This window comes from Salvelinus alpinus, chromosome 8 (assembly GCF_045679555.1).
Source record: "Salvelinus alpinus chromosome 8, SLU_Salpinus.1, whole genome shotgun sequence".
Lineage (NCBI taxonomy): Eukaryota > Metazoa > Chordata > Actinopteri > Salmoniformes > Salmonidae > Salvelinus > Salvelinus alpinus.
In genome coordinates this window covers 78579344-78599724 of record NC_092093.1, presented here as the reverse complement: position 1 = coordinate 78599724, position 20381 = coordinate 78579344, and the positions used below count along the sequence as shown (strand labels likewise).

The 20381-nt window shown below is 45.9% G+C and overlaps 1 protein-coding gene across 1 annotated transcript in view; it reads left to right on the top strand.

Moving 5' to 3' along the window:
• The first annotated feature begins 2628 nt into the window (after positions 1-2628).
• The window catches only part of LOC139583758 (zinc finger E-box-binding homeobox 1-like), a 72898-nt gene continuing 55145 nt past the window's right edge, over positions 2629-20381 (top strand). The window contains exon 1 of the mRNA XM_071415195.1: positions 2629-2731. Coding sequence (XP_071271296.1) covers positions 2674-2731 — 58 coding nt within the window. The 5' untranslated portion in view covers positions 2629-2673. The remainder of the gene's footprint in view (positions 2732-20381) is intronic.

The window sequence follows — 20381 nt, the reverse complement described above, 5'->3', positions numbered from 1 at the left end:
CAAGCAAGTCTCTTCTTCTTATTGGTGTCCTTTAGTAGTGGTTTCTGTGCAGCAATTCAACCATTAAGGCCTGATTCACGCAGTCTCCTCTGAACAGTTGATGTTGAGATGTGTCTGCTACTTGAACTATGTGAAGCATTTCTTCGGGATGCAATTTCTAAGGCTGGTTACTCTAATGAACTTATCCTCTGCAGAAGATGTAACTCTGGATCCTCCTTTCCTGTGGCAGTCCTCATGAGAGCCGGTTTCTTCATAGCACTTGATAGTTTTTGCGACTGCACTTGAAGAAACCTTCAAAGTTCTTGAAATGTTCCGAATTGACTGACCTTCATGTCTTAAAGTAATGACGGACTGTCATTTCTCTTTGCTTATTTGAGCTGTTCTTATGGACTTGGTTTTTTACCAAATAGGGCATCTTCTGTATACCATCCCTACCATGTCACAACACAACTGATTGGCTCAAACGCATTGAGAAGGAAAGAAATTCCACATATTAACTTTTAACAAGGAACACCTGTTAATTGAAATGCATTCCATTTGACTACCTCATGAAGCTGGTGGAGAGAATGCCAAGAGTGTGCAAAGCTGTCATCAAGGCAAAGGGTTGCTACTTTGAAGAATCTCATATATAAAATTGATTTTGATTTGTTTAACACTTTTTTGGTTACTACATGATTCCATATGTGTTATTTCATAGTTGTGATGTCTTCACTATTATTCTACAATGTAGAAAATAGTACAAATAAAGAAAAACCCTTGAATGAGTAGGTGTGCCCAAACTTTTGACTGGTACTGTATATATATTTATATCATTGTTGGACATAAAGACTGTAAAAACACCAGGAAATCAGCTCTAATTGATTTTAATGTTGTAAATCTGTTCCCAAGTATTCCCGCTTATAATAGAGAGATACACTACAAAAGTATGTGGACACCAGCTTGTCGAACATCTCATTCCAAAATCATGGGCATTAATATGGAGTTGGTCCCCCCTTTGCTGGTATAACAGCCTCCACTCTTCTGGGAAGGCTTTTCATTAATGTTGGAACGTTGCTGCGGGAATTTTCTTCCATTCAGCCACAAGAGCATTAGTGAGGTCGGGCACTGATGTTGGGCGATTAGGCCTGGCTCGCAGTTGGCGTTCCAATTCATCCCTAAGGTGTTTGATGAGGTTGAGGTCAGGGCTATGTGCAGGCCAGTCAAGTTCTTCCACGCCGATCTCGACAAACCATTTCTGTATGGACCTTGCTTTATGCACAGGGTCATTGTCATGCTGAAACAGGAAAGGGCCTTCCCCAAATTGTTGCCACAGAGTTGGAAGCACAGAATCATCTAGAATGTCATTATATGCTGTAGCATTGAGATTTCCCTTCACTGGAACTAAGGGGCCTAGGCCGAACCATGAAAAACTGCCCAAGACAGTTATGCCTGCTCCACCAAACTTTACAGTTTGCTCTACACATTGGGGCAGGTAGCGTTCTCCTGGCACCCACCAAATCCAGATCCGTCAGTTGGACTGCCAGATAGTGAAGTGTGATTCATCACTCCAGAGAAAGCATTTCCATTGCACCAGAGTCAAATGGCGGTGAGCTTTAAACCACTCCAGCCAAAGCTTGTTATCGCGCATGGTGATCTTAGGCTTGTGTGCAGCTGCTCGGCCATGGAAACCCATTTCATGAAGCTCCCGACAGACATTTCTTGTGCTGACGTTGCTTCCAGAGGCAGAGTGTTGCAACCAAGGACAAACAATTTTTAAGCGCTACGCACTTCAGCACTTGGCGGTCCCGTTTTGTGAGCTTGTGTGGCCTACCACTTCGTGGCTGAGCCGTTGTTGCTATTAGATGTTTCCGCTTCACAATAACAGCACTTACAGTTGACCAGGGCAATTCTAGCAGGGCAGATATTTGACGAACTGACTTGTTGGAAAAATTACATCCTATGATGGTGCTACGTTGACAGTCATTGAGCTCTTCAGTAAGGCCATTCTACTGCCAATGTTTGTCTATGGAGATTGCATTGCTGTGTGCTCGATTTTATACACCTGTCAGCGACGGGTGTGGTTGAAATAGCCAAATCCACTAATTTGAAGGAGTGTCCACATACTTTTGTATATATAGTGCACATGTGATCGTATACAAATGTAAGCAAGGTTTGAAATTATTGTGTTTTAGTCAAATATTATATATGTTTGGGATTCTTGCGGTCAAATGGGCAGTCTACAAATGATTTGTAAATATGTTCTGGCCCCCCGACCATTCACTCAAGAAACCTAGTTGATGATCCCTGCTCTAGAGCTGTGACACTGTCTGTCATCATGCATCGGTATAGGCTCTACTAGGTTGAGTATGTTTTCACCGTAAGGGTCTTAGTCAATTACCTACCTGTAGATTCCCGTAATGACATGGCCCCAACCATACCAGAAACTCAGAGGAAAATATGAATATTTTTTTCCAAAATATAATCATGTATAAATGGTGCGATGATCAGAATTAACGCATAGAGTAGGAGTTTAGGGTGGTCGGTCCTACGGTTTAGGAGGTGTAGAAGGTAATGTCGTAAAGCAGAGTGTCGTAAACCAGGTGCAGGGAGGGGAGGTGAAGCAGAGGGAGGAGGGGGAGTGGGGGCGAAAGAGGAGGTGACTCTCCAACAGCATTTAGACACAGCGAAAGGATCATGGCGGATGGCCCCAGGTGTAAGCGCAGAAAGCAGGCGAATCCGAGGAGGAATAACGGTAAGTAAAACTACTCCAATTTCCTTCTTTTCGTGTGGTGAAGTGGACTAGAATGAGTTCTATCGAATTCTCGATTCTCCGAAGACTTTGGGACCCCCGGAGTCGCGTTTTTAGTGGGTCAAAGTGCTGGAAAGTAGCAAGTAAGCGCACAATTATAGCCCTCTGTGGTGTACCGTTATACCTGGCTCGCGACTCTCCCACCGCCTAGCGGTTGAGTGCACCACCCTGGACCGTTATACGCACCTAATCTCGTCCCTGCACTCGCTTTTGTTCCCCGTTCAGTCCCTTTTCGATTTGATTTAAATCCTTTTTCGTATTTTTTTGAGTTTTCAACTTGATAGCTTGTTTCACCTTCTCTTGCCTTCCATTTGGCTAGCTTTCTAAAACCGGTGTCTGGGAAAAATAACCTTACCTGGTTGTTTTTGCGGACCACGGTAGTTTGTCACCTTCTTTATCAATATAGAAAATAGATTGATGTTCTGAATCTGAAATGAGTGAATATGTGTAAAAGTTGTATTTCTTCAATGCACTTTGGAGAAACTGAACTGTTTCTGTCGCTTTCTATTCGTTTCACGCACGGTAGCAGGTTGCGCGAGCCTTGATAGGACACTTGCTACATCGTGGGCTCGGGCCCACCATCCATGCATTAAAAAATGTTTTTAATGTGAAAATTGTACTGTTCTGCTGCTTGATCATCTATTCAAATGCTTGCCGTTATGTTAGGTAGGCTACACATGCTACTTTCTGTCTTATTTTTCGTTGTAAATCATGTGTATTGGAGATGCACGCTTTCTCACAATTGACAATGGCAAGTGTGCATTAAAAAAACATTCAAAAAGTTATTGCTAAGATAAGTAGAAAATATGTAGAATAAGATAAGGTTGCTATATAATTAATAAACAGAAATGCAAATGACCGTCGAGCTAAAAAACATTGTTTCTGTAGCATGCATTGTTGGGTAACGTTTTAGAGACTGGGAAGGGTAGCTCACGCGCTGTGCGTGTGAACAAGGCACAGCCTATATAAGGAATGTGCGTTTACATCCACAGTCGCGCGCTGGGAATTCAGATTTTATAGGTTTGGTGCCGCGGGAGCGAAACTTGCAGTTGGAACCAACCTGTTCATCCAATGTTTTTTGTTTGATACATCATTTTTTGTTGTTTTTGTTTGTGTTTTGTGTTTGCGGTTAAAAAGGCTGCACTGTAGGGTTGGCTGGGTAGCCAGTGCGTTTTCTCCGAATCGTTTTTTTTCTGGCAGTAATTTAATTAATGTAATAGTGAAGTGCTTTATCTGTACTTTATATTAAACCCGACTTGCAAAGATCATACTCTTCGGGGTTGCTTGTCATTCCGTTATGCTTTTTTGTAAACCCATATCATGTGTTCTCATGTTATTTCGTTATTACTAGTTTTGTTTCACCATCAGAGGTGGGCGTTTTTTACGCATAGGAATAATGTTTGTTTTGTAGGCTGTTAGTATAGGTTTTCTGGAAAAAGGGCAATTTTATCCTGACGACATGCGTAGCCTATAGCCTCATGCAAGTAGTCAGCACAGCAGCGCAAGTGCTCGAGCCACCCAGCGGAGCCTGCAGGAATATAAGGACATGTTTACTTGATCTGGAAAACGGGGCTTTGGTGTTTCTAAACACCCCCCTGTCAAAACAAAGTTAAAATCTAATTTCTGGTGACTGAATACGCTGAGTTAGAGAAGGAATCGTCTCACTGGAATCTGTCTTCCAAAGCAGTGGAGAGCGGCCTCTGTGCCGTGCGCTGCAGCAAATGGCAACTTGTGCAGGTAGAAAAGGCAACGGGTGTCTTGTAGGCGCGGCATGCTGTCATCGTATCAATTTGTTGTGATTTTTGTCATGGAGGAGTCGCTTGTTGTGTTTACTGTCATTGTTTGTCATTTTTATAATATAAACGTAGGATATTTCTTGTGTGCCTTGTCTCTTTGCCAAGGTGTTGATCCCAGATCCGTGCATGCCATCATGTCAGTGCTCGGTTGACAACGGTTCATTTGTGCCTTCACACTTTATAGCGGAGTTGTTGTAGCGTGCATTTGCGGCTCATTCATGGTCCGTCGTGAATATTTACTGCATTCGAGTCACCTCAGAGAAATAAAGAAGCACCTGGTAGGTGCTGACAGATGATGTCATTTGTACACGGATTAATATGAGTCATTTATAGACAATTCTAGAAAATAATGCAAACATATTATTTATTGATATTTTTGCATAATTCGTTTTCTTTTTTACACTTATTTTAATTTCTTCACTTATTTTCCATTTTGTGTAAATTACATGTCACTGTAGTGTTGCCCATTTGATGTTCATTTTAAAAATAAAGTGAGTTAGCCTATGTTTTATTCCTTATGTTATCTAATTTAGCATACACACTGGTTACCTCAACTGTGTTATGCTGGGTGTTCAGCCTAACAATGGGTTACCAGGTAAAAAGAAAACCCCTTTTAGAGGGGCAGTGATTTGATTGCTTTGGGACGGGACAGGACAGGGGGGTTATCTGGCAGTTACTGAAACCAAAAGGTGTTTGGCGCCAGCCCTGTATTGGTTGTCTTACTGGGCCTGGGGCTGGGCCTGACAGAGCAGAGCAAGCTGAGATCAAGGTGAGCCCCGTCACAGCTGTAAACATGGAGGTGCTAACAGCCGGCCAGCAGGCAGGACAACAGGTGTTTGCAATCTGTGGGACACTGTCTCCACTGGCTTCCTTGGTCACTTCTATCCCGACCAGGACTAGTCCAGATCCCATCAGGAATAGCAGCAACCATTCCCCGGAATGGTAATTTAACACCGCAATTTGGGAATAGAGGAATGCGGCCCGGTATTAACATTCTTAGCAAAAATAAACAGTCACTCTTGGCCTGTCTTTGTAAACGTGTGAAAGTGGAGGTTATAGGGCCTTCGTTTCAAAGGAACTTTCCATATAGGTATTTATTTGAATTGATCAAAGGGTCTCTCTCTCTCTCTCTCTCTCTCTCTCTCTCTCTCTCTCTCTCTCTCTCTCTCTCTCTCTCTCTCTCTCTCTCTCTCTCTCTCTCTCTCTCTCTCTCTCTCTCTCTCTCTCTCTCTCTCTCTCACTTAATCATCCTACAGAAGAGGAAGAATGGGTCTGTGGTTCTAGGTTTGGCTTCCGTAAAGCTGTGTGATGTAGTACAGGATGTTTATTTGGCTGGTAAAACTATAATTAGTGTGCTGGACTAATTTCCCCCCCTAAATAATATTGAATGTAACCACACGCTGTAAAGTTGTGTGAGAACAATAAAGAAACACCGTGGTTAAGCTACAGTTCTTAAGAAACTCAGATGTTTTGGCCATTCAGGAGGAGAGGTGTGGTGTTCTGTGGGCCGGCATGCTTCTTTAGTGTTTTAAAAGCCATCTGTTAACATTTAAAAGGTCTACCCCTGGTGAGTGGAGTTTAGCAGAAGAGGACATTTTCATTTATCAGTTCTTTAACTTTTGAACAACTTCCTCTGCTGCATATGAAAGTGCCAAGTCAGAGGAACGTCCCCCGCCCCTTCGTCTCCTCACCCCTCCTCACCTCCCCCAGTCCTTTATTCCGGGGGAAGACACAGTATCCAGGGGTGCTTTTGCTTACCCCCTGACCTAGGCACCCATGTGTGCCTCCACTATGACTTCACTTTCCCCCCTGTGCCATTGTTGGGTCCCTTCCAGCATGTCCAATTGTGTTTGTGTTTAAGTCCCTTCAATGAAAGGATCCCGAGGGGTATAAAAGCATGGGGGTTGGCTCTGGACTTTAGTCTCCTCCCCCTGCTCCCTCAATCCATCCCTCCCTCCATCCCCCTGACCAGTAAAACCCCTCTGTCCTGTTGAGTTTGGTAGAGGAGGGAGGAGGGAAAGGAAGGAGGGAGGGATAAAGGGGGGAGCGGCCGTGAGAGCTGGCAGGGAGAGATGACAGTGAGGTGCTGCTGGAGAGGAGAGCCAGTGGGAAGGAAGGTGGACACTCACTCACTCTGTCAAACACAAATGATCGCTCCCTTTACATGAGAATAGTCTGAGTGTTTCCAATGGAAAGGAGTCCAAAGGATTAATTTTGGGTAGTGAGGCAAACTAAGAAGTAGGATATGACAAGTTAACAACAAATCTCTAGTCGAGGAACTGGCTTTACAGCCCTCTTGAGGTTCTGTCTTGTGTTTTGAATAGGCCTAATCATGTTTTCTTCTTTTGCAGTTTTTATGTTTCTCCACACGTTTTAAAATGTTTGATATGAAATTCTAATCTCTACACCATTCAATGCACCATGTCACACATTTCAATGATTTCCCAGCAGACAGTTCTGTTTGTGCCCATAATCTGATGACACTCAAACCCTTTTCCCACTGTTGTTGAGGCAGCTTAATGATTAGCAAGCTCCTATAGAGGTATTGCATTAGCCTATAAAAATGTGCTCTCCCTTCCCTTAAGAAAAGCAGTTTTAAACCCCAAGTCAGTTTCACTAACCCCCTTAACTACGCTTGGATGTCCTTTATTGGGGTTGTGTGTGGGATGAATGCTTAAATGAACCATTGTGTGTTAAAGCTTTGGTTGGAGGAAAGCCTGAGGAGAAAGAGCCTAGTTACCTTTGCAGTCTGCTCGCTCTACCACATACACTGTCAGTGGAGGAAGAAAAGGCCCATTGAGTGGGGCCGGCGTGGGGAAGGAGAGGCCTTTTCACACTCTGCTTGTGGGAAACTTCTCCCCATACTGGGCATGGCTATTTGCATATGACCCATTCTCTTCCCAGAGACCCCAGTACTGACAGAGGAATCTGTGGAAAGCTCTGAGAATTCATCACAATCTCCCTCAGTCTCACGACACGACACTCAGGTTTTTGCGTTTGCGTTTTTTTTTGAATACGCCAGCCTTTCTTGTTTTTCGGAAATGTGTTTTGTCCGTGTCATGCTCACTTTTTGCTGAAGGTTTGTCTATGCCTCCTGACGGTATCATTTTGTGTTGTGTTTTTCCTGTGTGTAGTCTAAGCCCTGTATTTAGTGTTAAACTGAGGCTACGTCCTATAATGTGCTCCAGCAGCAGGCAGGAGTTCCTCCCTATATAACCCAGATAGGGCCCACGACGGAGCTGCGTGACTGGGCAGCCTGTGCTGGACGTGCCGGGGGGCCATGCGGGGGCCAAGGCTGACATAATGAATGAGGAGGAATGAGGGATGGAGTGTCAATAATGTTGTTGAAAGGACAGAAATATCTTTGAGTTGTTCAGTTGGGGGTTGGCGGGGGAAGAGGGGGGAGGTTGGGTGTGTAGAGGGGGAGACTATACACGTCAGGCCCAGTGAACTGAACAAAATCATGACGGGGGGCTCAGAAGGAGCAAGAGGAAGACCGGGCCCCAGAATAGGCTCTCGTTCTAGCAAGATCAGGAGCCTTCCTCAGTGGCTCAGATCCAACCAGGGGACTGAGTATACGAACTTATAGATGGAATCTGCGGTACGGGGAAACAGCGCCACTGTCCACCCAACAGCCGTTGTTATTGGTTTTGGTTTTGTTTCGTTGACGTAGCAGAGGCGGGGAGCGTAGGGCGAGCGTCGCACATCAGGGTAACAAATACATTACAGTGCATATGCTGCTGTTCTATCGCACATGCTATGATGTCAGAGGGGGAAAAACAGTGTTCGATGTTGGCAGTAACTTCTTTGTTGTTGTAACATCGCAAACGGATGTGGCAGTTTCACCATTGTCCCTCGGCAATGGAAAAAATGCATTGATTTGACCAATGGAACTTCTGCATGGAGTGTGTGCACTCAGCTGTTTACAATACAATGGGCTTACAGTATCCGTATCCAGCACTGGGACTAGAGAACACTTTAGTGTGTTGTTGTGACCATACAGGAAGTGCCTCCATCCTACACTCTCCTCCTCTTCCTCTCCTCATTACTGACTCCCCAGAGTGAGTCATAGACAGACAGGTGTGTTGGTTAGATGACCTCACCCAGCCCACAGCCTCACAATTTGTGTGTCGATTCGAGAGGGCAAGAAATGAAATGCCTTCCTCTCTTCATCTCGCTCTCTCCTTATCTCTCCTCCCTCGCTCTCTGTTCTTACATGGATATTGTGAGACAGGTGCGATAAAAATAAGTCCAAAAACAAATAAAGTGTCTACTCCTCCCTCTCTTTCTCTACCTGTCCCATAGACCCCGCCACGTGGGAGCTGAAATGATAGTGTCCCGTTGTGTATAGCTTATAGCCGGGGGAGATGGCAGCTCCAGGATCAGTTGGTGACATGTCTTTTTGAATAATGTGTTTGGTGGCTGCTCTTTAGGCTGGGCTAGTCGTGTTGGGAGTTGACAGTGACCCTACTGTCTGTTGCCTCAGCCTCCCCTCTCCTCCGTCTCCTCCTCTTATCCCCCCTGTTCCTCTGTGTCTGCTGCTTCATCTTCTCTTCCCTCTCCCTCCCCTCTCACGCGATCGCCTCTCTCCTTCACCTGCCTCCCCCCTCCTACTCTCATATTGCCTCAGCCTCCCTTCTCCTCCCTCTCCTCCTCTCCTTCCTCCTCCTCTCCTCCCCTGTTTCTCAGTGGAGCGGTTAATGAAAGGTCTGTGTTAACAATAGGCAGGCAGCAGGCAGCAGGCGCTGAGCCGCCAGCCCTGATCATGCCAGTTTGTGTTTGGGCCACAAACTCATCAGTGGAATCTTTGTTCCTCACCTTTAACCTGACAATTCATTCTCAGTTTCCCTGAAAACGTGACAGTACAAAGCCAATGGAGCAATATGGTGACTTTATGCTGACAGATCGTAACGTTTCTTGTAGTGCGTCTTTTTGAGTCACTTACCATTGCTTATCATTATTACCTCCTGGCCTGCATGTACTATAGCTGTGATTATATCAGGCAAGACAGGCATTGGCTGGGGTCAAATGTAGTACACTGTATAGGGAATACTGTGCTATTTGGGACTCAGCCCAGAGGGACGTGTGTGTCAAGAGCTATCCTAATGATCTGAAAATGTTGACAGAGACTAAAACGGCTCCTGTGATGTCCCTATCCCCAGGCCACCGTTAGTGACTTACACAGGAGCCACACAGTCAAGTAGCTAGCTAGCACACTGCTTTAACAGAAACCCTAGTCACCTTGTTTATTAGTCAGGCAGAGAGGAGAGGAGGGAGGCTACGCTGAATGTCAGAGTCTGTAAACATCACAGCACACAGGAGTAATGAGAGAGAGAGACAGAGAGAGAACGAGAGAGGTAGTAGCCTGAAAACAGAGCGTGGTAGGCAGGGAGGGGAATGGGACAGGCTGGAGCGTAATGTACACAGCATCGTCCCTAGACCCAGCGTCACTGAGCATGTGCAGCTGAGCTGGATCGGCCCTGCTAGTGCAACAGAGATATAGTGAGTGAATCGTATTGTTTCATCAGAGTTCAGTCTGAGACAGGAGTGCTCTCACATTTAGCCATTGAGGCTTCCGCCCAAATGGCAAGATTTTCCCTATAACGTGCACTAGTATGGGCCCCTACAGGCCCTGGTCAAAAGTGGTGTACTTAGGCCTAATAGGGAATAGGGTGCCATTTGGGACACATCCCTGGGTGATGAATGAGTTTGGTCTGTAAACAGCTTTATAAACGGTTTATTCCCCTAGCTGTTACACCGCCACCACCCCATATGCTGCTTCCCCTGATGTCATTGTTCTCTGTGTTAAGTACACGTCTCTGGGGAGTTGGTGAGCTGTAAGCACATCTCTTTGGTGTTTTTTGCTCTTCATTACTGTAGGCCCGTTGGTCAGAGGCGGCATGGCATTTTCTTGCTTACTGTCCTCATTTGATCAGGTTTCTGTGTGTCTAGCTACCTACCAATACTCACCTGATGTCATTGACTCTAGACTAGAGCAAAGTACACCTACCTACTGTAGCTACCTCTCCAAGCTCCACCCCTCAGACTCTCTGTCAACTCTGGGAGCAGAGAACCCTGATCGAACCACTGACTACCCTTTTGACCCGTCTCCCTCTCTGTTATCGTTCAGGTGTTTGGCCTCAGCCTCGCTACACACGCTTCATCCACAGAGTTGGGGTGGAGGGAGATAAGGAGTACAAACGTGGTCGCTATAGCCAGACAGTACCACATCTGTCCTCCTCTTAGCCATAACGACATCATCCTTGCCGCGCTCATTACTCAGGCACCGAGCTTCCTGTCCCGCTTACACAGAGGGAGAGCCAATGAACCGTGGGTTTTAATTGATCATGTTTAGAGTCATATGACACCATTAATTAGTGCTTGTAGTTGTTTGTGTGTTTGTTTGTTGTTTCCTGCTGCCGGCTCGTGGTGTGTTCTAAACAGAGGACCAGGCATCATTAGGCGTCTCATCTGTTAGCCGCGCGCCACTGAGCTAGCATCACATTATTTTGTAGCCTGGCACTGGTGGTGCGCTACCCCTCTCTCTCTCTCTCTCTCTCTCTCTCTCTCTCTCTCTCTCTCTCTCTCTCTCTCTCTCTCTCTCTCTCTCTCTCTCTCTCTCTCTCTCTCTCTCTCTCTCTCTCTCTCTCGCTTTCTCTTTCTTTCTCTCTCTCTGACAGCTGCCAGGGTTCTCCCACTCCAACATGAGCAGGTGCTGCAGGCATGCAGGAACTCACTACAGCACTCATAAATAACACCTGACAGAAGTATTGGAGAGAGTTGGAAGGAGGGATAGAGAGAGAGAGAGAGAGAGATAGAAGAGTGAACAAGATTTAAAGTTTCCTCTGGCATGAGAGCTATATCAAGGAGAGCAGGGCGTGATTCATGGTCAGCTCTGTTCCTCAGCCTCCTGCAGAAGGAGATGCTGCTGTTCACCGGGGGCAATGTGAATGAAGTGGCTGCCTACCCTGCCTGCCCTTCTCAAATGTATTTGTTCACCGCCTCCACTCCCTTTCTTCCACCAACTACCCATTAAAAATGTAAGCCAAATAGCCCACACTTTCATGCCACATCAAATTAGTAAAAAAATACATTTTACAAAGAGAAGGGCACCACACAGACAGAGGGTATTGTCATTGAGGTATCTTTTGCTGCAATTAAGAACCGAAGAGCTTCTGAACAACGCTAATTGTCCGGCACTCTAAAAGCAAATGAAGTGGTCAAACAGGAATTACATTTCATGCACACTTTAATAATCTCTCACAATAATGAACTTGTACCGCAAAGAAATTAAATAAAAATGATAATGCAAGAACATGCGTTTATAGCCCAGGCTACTTCAAATCTTCAGTCTGTCTTTAGCCACTTCAGGACAACTATCGATCACTCATTCAGTCAGTCACTTCTCTGATTGGCTAACCTATGAACAAAACCAGGAAGTCTGTAAGATCACCCAGGATGCAACCTGAGCAGTCTTTATAAAAAATGGTGGATAAATGAAGGTAGTTCACTCAGGCTGGTCTACTTAAGGGGGTGGCTCTCCCATAGACACCAATGTGATAGCAGATGGGTCTGGTCTACTTAGTTCATTGACTTCCATTGAAACAGAAGAAATTAGGGAGTGGAATGTCTCGCTTCCTCTTCTGTCTCTGGTCTTTATCGCTGTCAAAACAACGGTGTTCCTTGCCAGGGTTGCGCCCCAAATGGCACCCTTTTCCATATATAATATAGTACACTACCACTTTTGACCAGAACCATATGTGCCCTGATCAAAAGTAGTACACTGTATAGGGAATATGGTGCCATTTAGGATGCAGCCTAGGTCTGGTCCTAATCAGCTAAAGGCAGCAACCCCAGCCCCTGTGGAAGGCAGGGACCTATTTAAGGCTTCTTGTTGGGAGTTGGAAACAACATAAAGGACTTGGGTTAGGAGGACTAGCTGTGCTGCCATATCGTTTTAAAAGCTCTGTGAACTTAGCAGAAGAAAACAACTTTTGTGAGAACAGTATCAAAATGTTAGTTGCGTCAATTGAGGGGTACTGCAGGAATGAGAGGTCATGTTTTTCTCAAATAGCTGCAGACACAGGTTTATAAAAGAGGTCTGACTCTGGCCTCACACGGTATAGAGCTGCCGTCTGTAACCTCTTACATAGACCTGGTGTGCTGACTAAAGATGGTTGGTTTTTATTTGGTGCGAAAAGTTTGTCATCATTTGTTTGATAGGAAATTGTCTATTAACCCTGTCACCCATTGCTTTATCAAGTCAAATTCTCACCCATTGAAAATGACACAATGTGTCCCATCGTCCTTTCTTTTGAGTGTGTGCCGCTGGCATCAAACGTTTCCCCAACACCAACCTGCCTTCAATACAAATGACCCGGTCCTTATTCTGCCATCTATGCTAACTGCCCTCATTCACTGTAGCGCCCTCCTGACTTCTAAACAGGGCTATAAAGACGCTTCATTCAACCAGTAAAAAGCCCCCCTGCCCAATGTGTGTGTGTGTACCCCCCTGCCCAGTGTGACTGTGGCCTTCCTTGTTCTAGTGCCAGGATGTAGCCAGTCTTCCTTGGCATCGTTGCCATCGTGGCACCATGTACAACTCACTGATAATATATCTGTGTTATGTATCGTTATCCTATATTATAGGATGTTGTTACTGTATGTAGTGTTAAGTCTATTCTACACTGAAAAGAGAAAGGTTCTAAAATGGTTCTTCCTCAGCTCTTACGGTTCCTTGGAGAACTCTTGCCCGATAAAGACCCTTTGAGTTAAGTGTGGGGTTCTTGGCGTGGCATCTACGGTTCTTCAGAATTCTAAAGGGTTCGTAAAATGTATGGAAACCTGCAAATGTGTCCCTTTCATAGCACACAGTAAAATGGTCAGTGTTAAATAGTGTTGAATTTTCAGTGTAACATTTCGAGTGTTGATTCAAGAGTTAAATTAACACTGTAAAGAGTTAAAGGTGCTACACAGGATTTTTTTGAATTTTTGCATTGTAATTTCAGAAAATGTCCATATTATATCTGGCGCTAATAGTGGAATGATAGTGTGTCACAGTATTACTTACCCGCCAGTGTTGTGATTGGCTGCGATATTCACCTATTGATTTCTACCTGCTGGAGCGGCGTCTCTGTTCTGACGTCTCTGTTCTGACTTTGTGGCTGTGTTATGGAAATCGCTCTGTCATTTCCTGGTTGCTAAAATTCTACACTGTTCGCTCAATTTCAGTTTATGTGAGAAAACAAGCACTGAATAGTGTAGGGAATCATTGTACCATCTAAATGTACCAAAAAATATAGTTTTTACAGCTGTTTAAAGTCATTTTTTCTGATCCTAGATCTGTGCCTGTATGGTCAACTTGACCTCGGGAGTGTAGAAACACCAAGGGTCCATATTCACAAAGCGTCTCAGAGTAGGAGTGCTGATTTAGGGTCAGGTACTCCCTCTTATTTATTATTAAAAGGCTAAACTGACCCTAGATCAGCACTCCCAGGCCTGAGGGGAGAGGCGAGTCAGGGTTAGTGGAAGCTCACTTCCTGTTGTTGACGCTGCCGTAACTTGTGTTGGGCGAACAAGGTGATGGTGCTGCCATGAGATTACCCGTGAAAGTCACATGGTCTGTCTGCATGTGTTCTAACATTGTGTGTGTGTGTGTGTGTGTGTGTGTGTGTGTGTGTGTGTGTGTGTGTGTGTGTGTGTGTGTGTGTGTGTGTGTGTGTGTGTGTGTGTGTGTGTGTGTGTGTGTGTGTGTGTGTGTGTGTGAGATCTGGTTTACTATGCATTCCTGACCTCCACCTGAATGATGACCTGTGAATGAACTGCTTTTTTTTCTGAGGCCACATGCCTCGCGCCTGCCACCCAGCCCAGTTGACCTGGTGGGGCTGTTACTACCAGAGGTTTGGACCACGGCTGCTTTGCCCCTCAGTAACATGGGAAGGTATTTGGCCTTCACCAGACTCTCTGGAATGGATACACAGATTTTGTCTGTGGGCACTTTGTTACATTATCCGCTAATGTAAAATACCATCATAACTGAAATAATTAAATGCTTTGCTTGATCAGATTCACAGACTGATTCATCCAAGACTCAGTCAGATTGCAATTCTCTATATACTGTATATTAATGTAAATCTTGCAATAGAAATGATTACGTAATGCTATTTTCCCCAAAATGGAAATGTCTTAATATGGTAAAGGCCATGGTAAGGTTTAGCATGGAGGACACTGACTTTCCACTTAGGCCTTAATTCCCTGAGTCAAGCAGCCCCCGTGTCCTCCCCCTGGCTGGCTAATTTAAAGCAGTGCCTTCTTAATCGAATGTCTGTCTAATAAATCAATTAGATCAAGAGGAATCTCCTAACTCTGGCTGGCCTGTGGGAACGTCTCGTCTCGACAGGGAGAGAGAATGTTGCTACGCCCTTCTGGAGTCACAACTGAAGGAATCTTACTGTATCCCCTCTATCAGGAGACATGGAAGGAGTTGTCAATCAATTCTAGAAATGGGAACTAAAGGAATCTTACCTAGCTACAGTATTTTCTGATTGTATCAGCAGTCACAGAATGAGTTGTAATTCAATCAACTCCACATAGCTGTATTTATAGCCTATGCATACCATACGAGTGGCCCTTTAAACCTCTGAAAACGAGGATACTTTTTTAAGGTAGCAGTACCTGTAGCATGTTCTCAAAATGAAGTGTTTCTTTTTGCATTATCTGGGGGAAGAGGACCTCCTAATGCAAGTCTCTTGTAGGATTAGAATAATGTACGATTATGAAGATTATGTATGCGCCCCAATTGTATGTGCTGTTGTAGATTATGAGTATTTTTAGATAAATATTTAGTCATACTCCTGCCCTATAGTCCTATACCTGGATTGCTAATCTAATCTAGAGATGCATATTAAAGGCCCAGTGCAGTCAAAAATGTGATTACCTGACTTTTATATATATCTCCACACTATGAGGTTGGAATAATACTGTGAAATTGTGACAATAATGATAAAGCCCATTTAGTGTGAGAGTTATCTGAAAAGACTGCCTGAAATTTCACCCTGTTTTGGTGGGATGGAGTATTGGCCTGCATGGTGACATCACCAGGCGGTATATATTAGTTATTAGACCAATAAGAAAGAAAGTTCCAAACCTCTTTGCCAATAATAGCTAGTTTTCAGTTTTCCCTCCCCACTCAGACCACTCCCAGATTCTTGCTTGAGAAATTGCTGTTTTTTCTTTATTTAGCATTTCAATTGAAAACAATCGCAATAGGTACTTCATTGTTATCACGAAATTATTTGATATTGAGAAAAAAAACGTCTGTATTGGACCTTTAAAGCCTGCTTAACCTACCAGTATCATGATATAGGCTAGCAGGGAGCCTACCCTGCTATTAAAATACAGATATGGAGGATTACTGTCTCTGTCTGTCTGTCCGTGAAAAGGCGATTAGGTGGCGGGGGGGAGACAGATTGGATTTAATGTGTGTGTTAGACAAAATAATTGCTGCTGCATCGCAAAGCTCTCATGTAGGGAATGATCTGTTCATGTCTGCCTCTGACCCCCCTGTGTGCGACGTGTGCATGCACAAACACACACATGCACAAACACCTCCCTTCCCTCATGCGTGGCTGATAATTACAGCATCATAGCACCCCTACTTTAGAAAACACAACGACAATGTGACTAGACAGATCCACATAATTCTATTTGGGATGAAACTATGGTCTGGCTTTCCCCTAAATAATGCCTGTGACTCAGCATCCCTATTTCCTGTTGAAAAGAGAGAAAATAACCTCCAGAGATGTGTTTATTAAGTCCTGCTTCCTCCCAGTGAGAGGCCTGTCTCTCCTAGACCTCCCCACTCACACTGCTCTGCTGTAGGCGTCCTCTCCCATGGACGACCTCCTCTCAACCACTCAGCTGGCTGTAACCAGGGAGGTTTTGACCTCCCCCTCTCAACCACTCACCTGGCTGTAACCAGGGAGGTTTTGACCTCCCCCTCTCAACCACTCACCTGGCTGTAACCAGGGAGGTGTTGACCTCCCCCTCTCAACCACTCACCTTGCTGTAACCAGGGATGTTTTGACCTCCCCCTCTCAACCACTCACCTGGCTGTAACCAGGGAGGTGTTGACCTCCCCCTCTCAACCACTCACCTGGCTGTAACCAGGGAGGTGTTGACCTCCCCCTCTCAACCACTCACCTTGCTGTAACCAGGGATGTTTTGACCTCCCCCTCTCAACCACTCACCTGGCTGTAACCAGGGAGGTGTTGACCTCCCCCTCTCAACCACTCACCTTGCTGTAACCAGGGAGGTTTTGACCTCCCCCTCTCAACCACTCACCTTGCTGTAACCAGAGAGGGTTTGACCTCCCCCTCTCAACCACTCACCTGGCTGTAACCAGAGAGGTTTTGACCTTCTCCTCTCAACCACTCACCTGGCTGTAACCAGAGAGGTTTTGACCTTCTCCTCTCAACCACTCACCTGGCTGTAACCAGAGAGGTTTTGACCTCCCCCTCTCAACCACTCACCTTGCTGTAACCAGAGGTTTTGACCTCCCCCTCTCAACCACTCACCTGGCTGTAACCAGAGAGGTTTTGACCTCCCCCTCTCAACCACTCACCTGGCTGTAACCAGAGAGGTTTTGACCTTCTCCTCTCAACCACTCACCTGGCTGTAACCAGAGAGGTTTTGACCTTCTCCTCTCAACCACTCACCTTGCTGTAACCAGAGAGGTTTTGACCTTCTCCTCTCAACCACTCACCTTGCTGTAACCAGGGAGGTTTTGAACTTCTCCTCTCAACCACTCACCTGGCTGTAACCAGAGAGGTTTTGACCTTCTCCTCTCAACCACTCACCTTGCTGTAACCAGAGAGGTTTTGACCTTCTCCTCTCAACCACTCACCTGGCTGTAACCAGGGAGGTTTTGACCTTCTCCTCTCAACCACTCACCTGGCTGTAACCAGAGAGGTTTTGACCTTCTCCTCTCAACCACTCACCTGGCTGTAACCAGAGAGGATTTGACCTCCCCCTCTCAACCACTCACCTTGCTGTAACCAGAGAGGTTTTGACCTTCTCCTCTCAACCACTCACCTGGCTGTAACCAGGGAGGTTTTGACCTTCTCCTCTCAACCACTCACCTGGCTGTAACCAGAGAGGTTTTGACCTTCTCCTCTCAACCACTCACCTGGCTGTAACCAGAGAGGTTTTGACCTCCCCCTCTCAACCACTCACCTTGCTGTAACCAGAGAGGTTTTGACCTTCTCCTCTCAACCACTCACCTGGCTGTAACCAGGGAGGTTTTGACCTTCTCCTCTCAACCACTCACCTGGCTGTAACCAGGGAGGTTTTGACCTCCCCCTCTCAACCACTCACCTGGCTGTAACCAGAGAGGTTTTGACCTCCCCCTCTCAACCACTCACCTGGCTGTAACCAGGGAGGTTTTGACCTCCCCCTCTCAACCACTCACCTTGCTGTAACCAGGGAGGTTTTGACCTCCCCCTCTCAACCACTCACCTTGCTGTAACCAGAGAGGGTTTGACCTCCCCCTCTCAACCACTCACCTGGCTGTAACCAGGGAGGTTTTGACCTTCTCCTCTCAACCACTCACCTTGCTGTAACCAGAGAGGTTTTGACCTTCTCCTCTCAACCACTCACCTGGCTGTAACCAGAGAGGTTTTGACCTTCTCCTCTCAACCACTCACCTGGCTGTAACCAGAGAGGTTTTGACCTTCTCCTCTCAACCACTCACCTTGCTGTAACCAGAGAGGTTTTGACCTTCTCCTCTCAACCACTCACCTTGCTGTAACCAGAGAGGGTTTGACCTCCCCCTCTCAACCACTCACCTTGCTGTAACCAGGGAGGTTTTGACCTCCCCCTCTCAACCACTCACCTGGCTGTAACCAGGGAGGTTTTGACCTCCCCCTCTCAACCACTCACCTTGCTGTAACCAGAGAGGGTTTGACCTCCCCCTCTCAACCACTCACCTGGCTGTAACCAGGGAGGTTTTGACCTTCTCCTCTCAACCACTCACCTTGCTGTAACCAGAGAGGTTTTGACCTTCTCCTCTCAACCACTCACCTGGCTGTAACCAGAGAGGTTTTGACCTTCTCCTCTCAACCACTCACCTGGCTGTAACCAGAGAGGTTTTGACCTTCTCCTCTCAACCACTCACCTTGCTGTAACCAGAGAGGGTTTGACCTCCCCTTCTCAACCACTCACCTTGCTGTAACCAGAGAGGGTTTGACCTCCCCCTCTCAACCACTCACCTGGCTGTAACCAGGGAGGTTTTGACCTCCCCCTCTCAACCCCTCACCTTGCTTTTTTGGTAGTATGTGTTGTGAGATTTTAGGCTGGTGAGAAAGGGAATGTTACGTGGATGTAGTGGGTGTGTTTAAGTGGACACACATGTAGTATCTCAACCTCCAGATGTCCTCCAGATAGGCAATGTGTGGGCTGTGCCCTTTACCTAAGAGATACACACTGTGTGTGGCAGTGTGTGCTTACAGTATGTGTTTGTTTGTTGATGTGTGTGTGTATTTTCTATCTGTCTGTGTGTGTGTGTGATTTCCACCTTTTGCCCGAGTCTGTCCCGAGCTTGTTTATCCCCAAGGGCGCCTCTTTGTAAAGCAGGGGAGGTTTAATCATCTCACTGACACATGTCCTCGTTATCACCCTAGATTAATGAGCTCGCCATTAATGAAAAAAGCAGGAGTTGCTAACCTCCCGCCTCCCTCTCTCCTCCACATGTGTAACACCAGCCCGGAGGAGAGAGGGAAAGCATGGAGGAGGCGGAGAGAGAGAGATAACAGGGGTTAAAGAGAGCGAGATGCCGTAGAGAGAGAGAGAGAGAGAGGGAGGAGAGAGGGGGAGTAGGAAGATGATGCTTAGCTCTCCCCAGGTGGGATGACATCACTCTGAGGGAGGTATGATGTCTATCAGCTCTGTTTATTATCCATGAGAGAGAGGGTGTGTCTGTGTATTACTAGCCCTTACTGTCTGTTTGCCTGGACACAAGCCTCCTCCTCTCTCTCTCTCTCTCTCTCTCTCTCTGTCTCTGTCTCTGTCTCTGTCTCTCTCTCTCTCTCTCTCTCTCTCTCTCTCTCTCTTTCTCTGTCTCTCTCTCTCTCTCTCTCTCTCTCTCTGTCTCTGTCTCTGTCTCTGTCTCTCTCTCTCTCTCTCTCTCTCTCTCTCTCAGTATTGTTGAATATCCTTTTGCTTTATGTATCTAGTGTGCTGATGGCTGAGTGAGGTTTCCTATGTGACAAAGCCGGTGTGTTGACAGATAAGGACTGAATCACAAATGGCACCCTATTCACTATATAGTGCAATAGTTTTGACCAAAACCATATGGCCCCTGGTCATAGGTATTGCACTATATAGGGACTAGGGTACCATTTGAGAAGCAGCCAAAGCCAGTGGGTTGATGGATAAGGTGTGGATGAGACAAGGAGAGACGGGTGGCAGGTGCAGCTAACGGGGAGTGTAATCATCAGATACCAGAAACCAGCAACAGGAAATCAAGGTTGTCGTGGCAACCTGGCGTTATTGATTAAGTGGTCATCTCTGAGCTCATGCTGCAGCAAGGGACCCGGGTGGAGATGGTACTGGCAGACTGCGTCCTTTTACAAGCAGAGGATAGGGGAACAGGAGGAGTGATGCACTGCTCTCTGTCTCTGGAGAGAGGCAAAAAAAAATGTTTACTTCTGTGGACTTAGGCCGTAGTCTTCTCCCTCTCTACTCGTCTTTCTTTCTTTCTTTCTTTCTTTCTTTCTTTCTTTCTTTCTTTCTTTCTTTCT